The 11,655-nt window shown below is 52.5% G+C and overlaps 2 protein-coding genes across 2 annotated transcripts in view; one reads left to right on the top strand and one right to left on the bottom strand.

Annotated features, from left to right (window-relative positions):
• The first annotated feature begins 2,293 nt into the window (after positions 1-2,293).
• On the top strand, positions 2,294-4,068 carry MBOAT4 (membrane bound O-acyltransferase domain containing 4). Its single transcript, XM_009709131.1, has 3 exons — positions 2,294-2,412; positions 2,941-3,156; positions 3,444-4,068. The coding sequence occupies exons 1-3, from the start codon at positions 2,294-2,296 to the stop codon at positions 4,066-4,068; spliced, it is 960 nt and encodes a 319-aa protein (XP_009707433.1).
• Positions 4,069-6,472: 2,404 nt separating this feature from the next.
• LOC104168517 (tyrosine-protein kinase SgK223) overlaps positions 6,473-11,655 on the bottom strand; it is a 21,144-nt gene continuing 15,961 nt past the window's right edge. The window contains exons 4-5 of the mRNA XM_009709130.1: positions 11,277-11,650; positions 6,473-7,809 (exon numbers count right to left, since the gene is read on the bottom strand). Of these exons, the coding sequence (XP_009707432.1) occupies positions 6,772-7,809; positions 11,277-11,650 (1,412 nt within the window). The 3' untranslated portion in view covers positions 6,473-6,771. The remainder of the gene's footprint in view (positions 7,810-11,276; positions 11,651-11,655) is intronic.

The following is an 11,655-nucleotide window of genomic DNA, read 5'->3' as shown; positions in this document are numbered from 1 at the left end:
AGAACACCACAGGGAGACAGAAACGATCACCTCTGTTTCATGGAGGGGAGTTAAGCGGCTTTCCTAAGGTCACAGAGAAAGTCTGAGACAGGAGCTCAGTTCAGGCCTCCTGAACCCTATTGAATGGCCTCCCTTCCCATTTTACGTGCTTTTCTCTGGAGAAAAGACAAACCGTGTCAGTCTGACTTTTTCTTTAAAGTTTTTTGCCTTCAATGTACATCTTTCACTTTGCAGTGTGTCCTGCAGCAGGTCACTGTAGGCTGCGTTACAAGAGGCAACCAAAACCATTCCCAAAACAGCACTCTATTCCACCAAGAAAGCAACCATGACCTTCCTGGGTACTAGCCCAAAGCTGGTATCCGAGTCATATCTGCTCCAATTTCATGCCCAGAGTTTGCTCTGACAGTGGTCAGCCTGCCCGTCTCACCCGCTGTGTCACCGAACAATTAATTCCTTAGCCAGGACGGGGCTGTTGTTTGTTGAGTACCTGCAAAGGAAGGCCATCGTGCGCTCTCACGTGCTTCTCTATGGCTCATGGGCTTGCTCTAAAGTCACACTTCCATCGCCTGGCACCTGATGGTATAAAATGAGAGGCATGAGCGGTGCGTTAACATTTCCAGTGCTACTGTGGAAATCTGTTTCTGCTTCTTCTTATTTTTGCAGAACTATAGCAGAGAATTGCTTAAGCGGGCACTGCGAAGGCCTTCAAAAATATTTACTCAGCAAAGTCAATACTGGGCTCCATGGCTTTGGCAGAATGAGTCCAGTGAAACCAGGCTGTTGCTGCATGCCATGCATGCCAAAACTGACACAGAAAAAGCTACCCTCCAGCGCTGTCGCTTGCTCTTAAAATATACCCTGCACAAATACAGCAAAATACAGCCGGTTTCTGGGCAGCATTTGTTCTAATGTTTTTTCCCATGGGGTTCTGGTCCCCTGCCTTCTCATAACCAAAGAACTCATCCAAACAACGTGGTAAGCTTTCCAACATCCAGAGAGCTTGAAAAGCTCAGTGAAGAGTAGAAGCATTCATAAAAGTCAGACCTGATATGTTTTAAAATCAAAATTTCTGTTTTTAATGAGCACAGTTCTTTCTGTAACTTCAGGCACCACTTTTGTTCTTTTTATTGACAAACAGACTAATTAAATCTTTCGAAGCATTCACCAAAGGAAGGGGAAAACCTTACTTCTTCTACCTCTCCAATACGTTATTTTTTTTCTTCCAGAAGGAAATTCCAGGGTATTCCTCTTCATATTCACACTGATCATATGCCTAAAATAAAGCAGATATCAACTGAGTCTTTTTAAAAAAACTTAATCTATGAGCTTTCCATTTATGTTTGTCTGATTTTTCTTAGCTGTTACTCACAAAGATGAGCCAAGTCCTGTAGATTGATTTTCTTGGGCTTTTTTTCGTCTGTTTAGCATGAAATACTGCTGGTGGCATTGTGAGAGCAAGAGCAACTGGCTTTGCTTCACCCTAGAGATGTCTCTTCAAATCACCTTTCAAGTCTGGCCCAAAAGAGGACCTTTTGCTTTCTCATATGGCACATTTTTGAATGAATGTGCAGTTTAAACAGTTTAACTGCAATGACTAATTCCTACCATCACAAGTATCTCTGTGAGTCCATTTTTTTTTTTTTTTTAAATTTTTTTATCTGCTTGAAGAGAAATTGTTTGGAGAGAATAGAGCTATTCCTTTATCTCTGGTAAAAGAGAAGGCCCCGTAGCTTGGTCTGAGCGGTGGGGCTGAGGGGCTCACCCTCCCTCATCACTGAGACCTGGCAGAACCCATCCCCTCCTTTCTGTGACCAGATGTTTAAATACTGGGACGTCCCCACCACTACCCCATAACAAGTGAGGCCAGAGCCGGAAAACAGCCGCAGTTTTCCGTGAAGGGCTGGGCTGAGAGGAAGCAAAGAGAAAGGAGCAAGCCTCTGGGGATTTTGCTCTGAGGTGCATCCCAGCACGGCACACGTGGCAGCTCAAAGAGGACCTTATCTCAGCAGCTCGCTTTCGCTGTCTTCGAAGTATGTGGTAATGGCCCAGGCGTCTGGCAGAGCAAATAACCAACCCCAGCTTTTTCCACCTACACACAAACCTTGGGACAGAGGTGCTTGAAGGAGTCAGCACTGACGAATGCAAAAAGCATGCTCCTCTTCCTGCAGACACCTCTGTTACCTTGGCTCTGCTCTGTTTTTCTGAGGTCCTGCCACATATAGAGGAGCCAGAGCAGCCCTCGGTCCAGTCCTTTCTCCAGGCATCAGCGGCACCTGAAGAAGTAAGGCGCTCGATGTGCTGGGCAGACCTGCTTGTCCTTCTTCCTGCAGCCCCGTACCGACTGGCGGCTTTCCCCTTCGCGGCTCTCTTCCACCACCTCTGTGCTTTGGGACACCTCTCTCTGACTGCACGGTATGTGGTCGTCACCCCTGCTGCCGCGCCAGGGGCAAGTCATGCCCGTGGATGCTTTCTGGGGGCTCTCCTGGCCAAAGGTGCCGCAGGACGTGTCGTAGTAAGTCCCTGTTGACTTGGGTAGGGATGTTTGTATGGCTTGGATGTGAGCTGTCGCCAGTCCTCCCTCTCTGCAGTGGGCCAGAGCGAGGTCGTTAAGGACAAAAGAGTCAGGCCAGACGCTCCGGTGTTGTGAGAGATGGGTTTAGGGGTATACATAGGCAAGGGGAGCAGGGCAGGGAATGGGGACTGTCTCTGGTGTGACTAGGATGGGGCCCAGGCACGGCCAACAATATCTGCCCCAGTCCCCCCTCACGTTCCTGCTTGCAGCCACGATGGCCCTCAGCCCCCTGGGAGGCCAAGAGGCAGACTGCAGGGGGACTGTGGAGGATGCAGGACCCTGACTAAGCCCCGCTAACAACACCCTGGCAGGAGTTTCAAGCCCCATTTTCCCCAGGAGGCAGCCAAAGAGCATCTGGTCTCTTCTAGGTACATATTCCTCCTGACTGGAGGATGTCTCCTTGCCGGCACAGCCATGGGCAGGTACGCTGTGTTGCTCCTCATCCCAGCCGCTGGCTCCGTGCTCACCCTTCTCTCTGTCAGCCCAGCTCGTGCCCACGTCTGGGTCTTCGCCCTCCAGATGTCCTGGCAGACGGTGTGCCACCTGGGTCTGAGCAGCCAGGAGCTGGACCCACGGGATGCCAGGTAACCCCCCGGCTCTGCCTCTTTCCTGCTCCTCCCCTCAGCGGGCTGGGGACCCTCCTGGGCATTTTGTGAGGGTGGAGGGCCCCCCGGGCCGCACTGGCTCGCTGCTCCACAGCCGTCAGTCTCCTCTCTGGCTCCGGCCGCATCGCCGTGCGTGGGCGACTCTGTGGGCATGGCAGCGCTCTGGGGATGCGGGACAGCACATCCCCTGTGTGTGCCTTGTGCCCGTGCCTCTAACGCTCCCTTCGAGGGACTCTCAGCAGCTCTCGCGTGCCCTCTCCTTCCAGGCCAGCCATTGCCCTCTCTGCCATCATGCTGCTCGCCCAGAAGGCTACGTCTCTGGCCCTGGACTACTGGTCCACTGGCAACCAGTCTACTGGACGCGGGACAGCAGTCCGCTGGCTGGCCTACTACTTGCACTGGGTGCTGGATGAGGCCCTCCTTGAGGTGGCGGGCTTCGTGCCGGAGGCGGGTCAAGGAGACCTTTCTGTCCGTGACCTGTGGACGCTGGAAACAACGCACCGCATGGCCGTCTTCGCCCGAACCTGGAACAAGAGCACGTCCCGCTGGCTGAGGAGACTCATCTTCCAGCGCTGCCCGGCCCGGCCGCTCCTAGCCACCAGCCTGCGGCCCGGGCAGGTCTTTGGTTTCCTATGCTGGGCTGTCATGGTGGAGGCTGACTACCGTATCCATCCCTTCCTCAGCACCTGGGCCGCCTCCCAGGGTGTGAAGCTCCTCTACCGTGGCACAACCTGGGTCTTCACACAGCTCATTGTTGCCTACATCTTGGTGGCTGTGGAAACTGAGAGCTTCTCCGTGCTCTGCCTGCTCTGGACTTCGTGCAACAGCATCCTTCCCCTCTCCTATGGCCTCACGCTGCTGCTGCTTGCCAAGAAGCCGAAGCAGAACTGAGCCTCTCCTGGGCTAACTTGTGCGGCTGGTCACAGGGCACAGGGTCAGCTGTGTCCCCTGCCACATAGGGAAGAGGGGTGATCCATCCCCTCCACCATTCTTGCAGAGGATCCTGGGGAGGGGGGCAAGAACGCCTGCTAGGAAAAGGAGGGCTACTGTCCCTGGTGTGCTGAGGACAGCACGGGCAAGGGAGAGTAAGCCAGCAAAGTCCTTGGACTCGTCTGTGGCATTCAACCAAGGCTTAGGTGTTACTTTCCCCACAAAGATATACAGCAGAAACCCTAATGCACTTCTCCAGTTCACGCATCGGTGTAGGACCCAAAAGCCCAAGACTGTTTAAGCTGGAGAAGAAGCATGAGCTACCATAGGGGAAGGTATCAGGAAAGCATGGAGCTAAGAGTTTCTGTTTATATAACAGCAAGAAGCCACCCACTAAATCTCAAAATAATATAGCTGAAAATGCTACCAGACTATTGTTGGCCTCTGGTCTGCTGGGCATGCTGCTGCAGGGTACCAGGACCAACACCAGAACAAGTCTCAAGTGACCAAGCTCAAGGGAAGGCGTTTCGATCAGGTTAACGTTCCACGCCAGTTTGTCACTAAACTGAAACTCAGCATATAAAATGGATCCAGTCTTGTTTTATGTAGGTTGGTTGGATGTTTGGCTACTTCTTGAGTCCCCCTGAGTACTCAACCCAAGCCTTGCAAGCCACTTGCCCCACATGTAATCTCTCCGTTGCCAGCACAGCTTGGCTTTGCCATGGCCAGCCCCTGTCTCCTTCAGTGCTGTCCTGCGGAGCTGCCTCCAACTTATTCCCTATATTCATACTTAGAAACTGAGTCATCTCTTCATCTTATCTCCGAAAAACATGCTGGGCTCCTTCAGGCAGGTTCTCCAGCTGTTTCATGACTCTGCTGGCCCATGTGAGACCACATGCTGCAAGCCAGGACCAGACTTTCCAGGGCGATGTGTCCAGGATGGTCCACGGGACAGTGGTTCCCAAGCCAGAAGGCTCCTGCCACCTATGTTGGAGGGAAGTGGACCCAAGAGTCAGACACAAGAAAGCCAGTGTATAAAAAAAATCCCCCGACGGCCGCAGTTGGAGTCATCCCACATTCTTTCAGCAGGCAGGGACGTGCACGGCCTCCTCCCTAAGGGGATCAGGGGAAATTCATTGCAAATGGGTGCCCAGCCAAGGAACCATCCCCTCCCATCAGCAGCAACCATAGCCAAACAGATTACAAAAAAAAAAAAAAAGAAAAAGATCCAGGTGAGAAGCCTGGAAAAATTCACAGAAAGTGTACGAAGTGTCAAAAAACCTGGGGAATTAAAATTTCCCCAAGAGAACAGGCTGGATCTGGAGGTGAATCAAGGCTGGAGGAAAGCGCTCATGAATTTCTCCGCGTTTTGAGCTGGGAGGGAGGTAGCTCAGCCAGCGACACCCTGTCTCAGCTAAGCTGGCGCTGGGCTCTCCCCACGTGTCCCAAACTTACCCCTTCTCCAAGGGCTGCAGAACTGGTGCCAGGAGCAGGGCAGCTCGTCTCGGGGTGGAAGAGCAAAAGCAGCCCACAGCCTTTTGGAAAATCAGTTTTTCTGAGCAGCAGCACAGCCTCTCTACCAAGCTGAGTGGTTGCCGTATGCCTGGGTGGAGGGAAAGGGGCTGGAGGGAGCCAGGCCAGCTCGTCCCTCTTGCATCACATCTGTTGGAGAGGCATGTTCGCAGTGCACGCATTTCTAATTCAAACACCTCCCAGACCACAGGCCACTGGCCCTGGCCTTTCACATGCCAGCTCATCTCTCAATGAAGGGGTTAAATAACTGCCAGACAGAAGGGACAGGTGAATTACCAAGTGAAGGGAGGGAGCTGGAGGGATGGAGAAAGCAAAGCAACCTAGCCCTGAATTCCCCCCCTCCCCGCTCCCCCGAGGCCTTGGAGGTGAATTGGGGATTTTCCATTTCATTAACTTTACAAGGGGTAATTCCCAGCATGCAGCATCATCCTCATGAACAGACCCATCCTGGGCTCTCTCTCACCTTTTCACAACCAACAGCCCGCGGAGCTGCACCACTAGACAGGAAAGCCATGCTGTATTAGTATCTAACGAAGGTAACAGGCAGCTGATATTGAATTGCCCACAGTGGAAAATACAGCTGATACACAGAAACAAGCAGTAATCTTTGTTTTTAAAGTGAGAAGCAAAATGGATGCCAAAAAAACACGAAAGACGCGGTTCTCCCTTGCAAAGGAGCATTACGTGAATTGCTCTTGCTCCCCAGGAGAAGCAGCCAACCGTTCATCCCTGGAGAGTGGTGGTGTTCCCGAGCAAAAAGGCTTTAGGGGGGACGGGGATCAGAGGACTGCCCCGCAGGCGCAGAAATCAACTCAAGTACATTGAGTTCATTAGAAACATGCACGCACGCAGGCAGGGGTTTATTAGTCCACAGACTTACCATACCAAAAAAAAAAAAATAATATAATAAAAAAATCCCCCCAAATAGGGGTAGGTTCCCGGTTTTGCCTGCTTGCAAATTAACAGTGCCGAGGGTACGAAACATGTCTTGTGCCCTCTGATCGGAGCGCGGGGCGGGAGCTGAACGCGCGTTCGCAGCTGAGATTCAAACCTCTCGTGTACAAAGGGGCTGCGCACCTTCAGCTGCAAGGCACCCGGGAGCCCTCAGCTGCCTCCGAGGCACAGCCGAGGTCAGAGCAGCTGCAGCAGTTTTAACGTGTGCGAGAGGGAGGCCGGCTCAGCAGACGCCAAGTACTGGCAGCACAGCCAGTCCTCCAGTTCGACGCTCCGCTCCGCGTCCACAGCCCTCTCTGCGAACTTCATCATGAGCAGGGCGCGCTTCATGTCCACCCAGTTCTGAAGGACCCGGCGGAGGGCTTCCTCGTGGCTGAGGGGCTGCTCCGTGAGGTCTTTTCGGGGTCCCCAGAGCAGACACTGCAGCATCTGCTTGGCCTCGGTGATCCGCACGCGCTTGATGGGATCCGCTTCCAGTAGCAGGTGGGCCAGCTGCTGGAGCCCCCGGGAGTAGATGGACAGGCTGGGCAGGGCAGGGAGGTCCTCAGGGCTGTACTCCTGCTCCCTGAGGTGCACCTTCTCCTCGAAAGGGTTGGGCTGGTGCAGCAGCTCGTAGATGAGAATACCAGTCTGAAACTCGTCAAATTTCTTGTACTGAGAAGCCGACACAATCTCCGGGGCCAGCCGGGCCTGACTCTTCTTCAGTTTGGAGTCTCCAGTTCCTGGCTTCTGTTTGGCTTTCAAAAAATTGCTGATGATGAGGCGGGGTAAGTGTTTGTCATCTTTGGCTTTCACACAGCTCAAGGGGGGCTTGCAGGGGACAAGCAGGAGGTTCTCCAGGCACAGGTCACGATGGATGATGCCGTGCTCTTTGAGATGTTCCAGGCCGTTGCAGAGCTGGAGGAGCAGGAAGCAAACGCGACGTTCGTACAGCTCGGGCTTGGCTTGGTGCAACATCACCGAGTCTCTCACAAAGTCGGCGGTGGTCTGGCTCGGCACCTCCCGGGTAATGACCACCACACAGTCGTGCTCGCTGGCAGTGCGGGAGGGATGGAGGCCATCCCCAGGCATGCTTCTCCCCACGTCTGAGGCCAGCAGCATGCTGGAGGGGACAGAGGCCACAAAATGCCCGCAGTCCTGCTGGATGTTGAAGTGGACCGGCACTGCAGGGCTGCAGTATGAAGCAGCCACCTTGGACTCCTGGGTTTTACAAATCTGTGAGGAGAGACCAAAAGAAAAGTCTCATCAGTCAGTGATGGAGACAGGGCAGAGACCAGAAGTTCAGAGGTGGGTTCCTAAGCTGCGAGTTGCAGATGCTAGGGAAGACATCAGTAGAAGCAGGGCGTACATTGCTCCCTTTAGTACCTTAAACCATCTCCTAGCTTGCGGATCTTTCTTGTCCTGCAACACCCCAACCTTAGCAACCAGATGTCTGGGTCGCATTCCTGGGTGTTCTTCCTTTGCCAGGCAATGCCCAGGATTTGCAGGAAAGGAGGGAGGTAGTCCTCCCATGAGTGACTGCTGGAGATTTTGTTTCATTGCTGACAGAACCGACATAGCTTTTACATCACGGATGCCATCGAGACTCCCCCCGGCAACCCAGGAGGCATTCTGCCGAGGGAAAAGCAAAGACGTGCCGCCTCCGTCTCTGGAGATGGTTAACGCTTGCCTGGATGAGGCCCCACGCGACGTGACGTGGCTGCGAGGGTGGCCCTGTTTGGAGAGAGGGGTGCAAGTTCTCCAGCACTTTCTTCCCACCTAAGAGAAAGTGGGAAGAGACCTCCAGCAGTTTCTTCCCACCTAACCCTTCTCTGGTCCTAAGCCCTGGAGCCGCTTTCCCATCCTCCTCAACCCCTCCGCTTCCTTGTGTACTCTCACCCCCCCGATCAATGGCTAAGGGAAAGCAGCAGCAAGCTGTACTCATCAGCACGGGGGGAGAACAGCAGAGAGAAAGTGGGAGCTAACAACAGGCTTAGAAAAAAGTGAGAGTGCAGCAAACTCGAGGGGCAAAAAGCATTTTATAATCTGGATCCTCTTAAAGCCACATGACTTTAATCTTCGTTTTGTTCTGTATTTTAGCTTTATGGCTGCATTAAAGACTAAACAAACTCAAACCCAGGTTTATTATAGGAGTATCCATTAGCTTATGGGGCCTTCTGGCGTTTCTATTATACACTTCTTTTTTTTCTTTTATTTAGCGATGTATTTGTATCTCACCCACAGGAATCAGCAACAGGCTGAAACTCAGCATAAAAGGTTTCAAACCCTGGAGCGTGCCACTGCCAGTCACAGCATGCGTGCAAAATCGGACAAGAAATCAATTTTGCCTCCGAGTTAAAATAAATGCAAGAATAGAGAGGAGCTGGAGAAGTGGGCTGCTTTTGTATTCCTCTAGCAAGGGTCTGAATCTAGGCATTTGCAGGTAATTCACTCAGATGAGACGATACTGTGGAGACAGGGCATTTCAAATCCCTATTGTCCTCTCTTTTCGAAACAAAAAATCCCCTGCTGCGGCTGCATGCTTATTTTGCAGAAAGACAAGTTTTGGAGAGCTAGGCAAACTACAGATTAATGCAGCAAGATGCAGAAGGTCCCCAAAGGCGGAGGAGGCCTTCCAGCCCTCTGCCGAACGAGCCTGCTTGTTCCTCCCCACGTAGGTAGGACGTGCAAGGTTTAGGAAAAAGAGAGGAACCCCCTGCGAATGACAGCAACCAGACGAAGACAGGGAGACCTTCCCCAGCCGGCCGTTCTTTGTGACTTTGGCTGCATCGGGGGCATCCTCCATGCAGCAAGCTCCAAGCAGGAGCCTGGGGCTGGCTTAGTCACGCATCTTTAAGCGGAGAAAGAAGCCAAGGCGTGGAGCGTATCTTGGCTTAATCCCTCTAAAGCCATTTCACGTAACCACGGCTCCTTCTGTTTTACACGTAGCTGTGTCTGCCTGTGCGCAGCCCAGACGCTGGCTCCTGCTCCTCAGCAGGCTCCTTGGCTCAGGTCAGATCCTCTGCCCGTTTTGAGCTCTCCAAGTCTAATTTTAACTCTGGGTCTGTGATCTCTTTCATGTCAGAACATCTGTACCAGAAGCCAGGAGGGGCAGCTAGGAATCAGCCAGCTGTAAAGGTTCACAGTGATGCCCGACGTCGGCTGCCAAAAGAAGGTGGCTCAGAGGAGCGCTGCAGGAGGTGTGCACACGTACGTGTGCGAGCACGTACACCACGTCACTTTACGCTGGCGCAGAGTACGGCCCTGTTGGAGTGGTTTTGGCTTTAAGGTGCTCTGCAGCATACCAAGGGCACAGAATAAGCCCCACATCACATGGAGGGACACAAGTGCAGTCCCGCTAAGAGATTGAAATGTGCTGTTTCTGCCTTGGCAAGAACTCATGCACGGCAGCCATAGAGCTGAGCCTCTGACCCCCACCTAACGCGGCAGGCAAAAGCAAAGGTGCGTGCGTGCCACGGGGAATCGCAGATCGAAAAGGAGCACATCAGTTCACCACGCAGTTCTTAGGTTTCGGGAGGAAAGTTGCGATGGATTTAGGTATAACGCACAAGAGAGGCTGCAGCTCGGAGTGCGGGGCTAGGGGTGTTGGTGCAAGATCTCACCTAACTCCATTCTGGTTATTTACAGCCCCCCTGTTGGGTTGACCATACTTGCTTTAGAATACGAAATGGCTTTAAAGCTATCACTTAACTAAAACATTCCCTTGGGGTTCATAATGGCAGAAGCTATTCAGCAGAGATTTTTTTTTTTTTTCCCTTGCTTAATGCATCTCTGACGGTGCTTTTTTGGGAATTACTTTAGGTTTTGAAAACAACCTGAAGAGTAAGCAGCAAAGAGATGCCCCTAGGGTTAAGTCAGAATAGAAATTAAAGGCTCTGGATTCAAGTAGTAACATGGGTCAAGAGCCCAAATCCACAGGATGTCCATGGAACGGGTTGGATAAGCTTACTTATCCAGGTTTCAAAGAGCTGAACTATTGCACCTCAAGTTTCCACTTCAAACATGGATTTCGTGGAGTTACGGGAGAATATGTCAGCCCTGACCTTACACAGCATGTCTGGGTCAGCCTTGCATTGTTTAATCGAGATCTGCAATGTCTTAACGCCTGTAGTTTCAAGATCATATAAGCACTTACATGGTTTCTGGGTCAATCCTTCCCCTTAAAAGGCAGGCAGAGGCAAAGATGCTGTCTTTTGAACAGCCTTTCATCAGCTTGTGTCATCAGAGGCGAATGCCTCTGACTTGACAGCATAGTATTTGCACAAAGATTATTTTTTTTTTTAGAGAGAAACTGGTTGGGTTTCAGACTCTGCTAGTCTGCAGCAATAAGCACCTGACTGGCATTAGTTACAACAAAAACTACTTCTCCAAACTAACCTTTGCAAGCGGTAGGGGAAGAGTGACAATTTTGGCAGAGGCTTTGCTTGCCAGACTTCACCCGTGAGAAAGACAAGCAGAGAAGACAGGCCATTGCGTGCTGGTGCTGCTTCTCAAAGGTGTACCGCTAAGTCTTTCCATTCAAATCCATACACCAGAAAGGGGGAAAAAAGAAGCTCAAAGCTTCAGCCCCAGCTCAGCTACGGACCCCCACGCAGCCTTGGACCCTGCAGCTCTTTGCCTCATCCTCCCAACTGGCATGGCAGATGGAGATGAGCCTGGATACCTCCTGGGTGTGGGCTTACCTTCACAGCGTAGGTGGTGGAAGGGTCCTTGGAGCAGGTAGCACAGTAATATATTGCGTCCCCCGAATCGCAGCAGGGCTTGTTGCACGCCAGCTTGAAGAGCGACCAGTTGTTCTCGCTGAAGCGCAGCTCGTTCTTCTGCTCCCGCATGAAGCAGTCCTCGCATTTGGCAACGAGGCGGCGCAAGGACTCGGCGTAGAGGGCCCCCAGCTTGGCGTACACCCCCTCCTTGCTGTCCATGTTGCTCAGGAGGTTGTGGAGCTGGAGGCTGGAGCCTGATGACACCTGGCTGGACACACTGAGCTGCGAGGAGGAAAGGGACTGGAGGTTTCTGCTGGGGACGCACGCCCCTGTGCTCTTACCAGCGGCCGAGCCCCAG

Source organism: Cariama cristata, unplaced genomic scaffold (genome assembly GCF_000690535.1).
Source record: "Cariama cristata isolate BGI_N322 unplaced genomic scaffold, ASM69053v1 scaffold28591, whole genome shotgun sequence".
NCBI classification, from domain to species: Eukaryota; Metazoa; Chordata; class Aves; order Cariamiformes; family Cariamidae; genus Cariama; species Cariama cristata.
The sequence above is the reverse complement of the archived record's forward strand: the minus strand, read 5'-3'. Positions and strand labels throughout refer to the sequence as shown.

Bases quoted from the DNA above. Each gene is read 5' to 3' on its own strand.
- MBOAT4 (XM_009709131.1), top strand. From the start codon at position 2,294: ATGTGCTGGGCAGACCTGCTTGTCCTTCTTCCTGCAGCCCCGTACCGA. The intron at 2,413-2,940 runs GTATGTGGTCGT...GGTCTCTTCTAG, and splicing joins CACCTCTCTCTGACTGCACG to GTACATATTCCTCCTGACTG. The intron at 3,157-3,443 runs GTAACCCCCCGG...CTCTCCTTCCAG, and splicing joins CTGGACCCACGGGATGCCAG to GCCAGCCATTGCCCTCTCTG.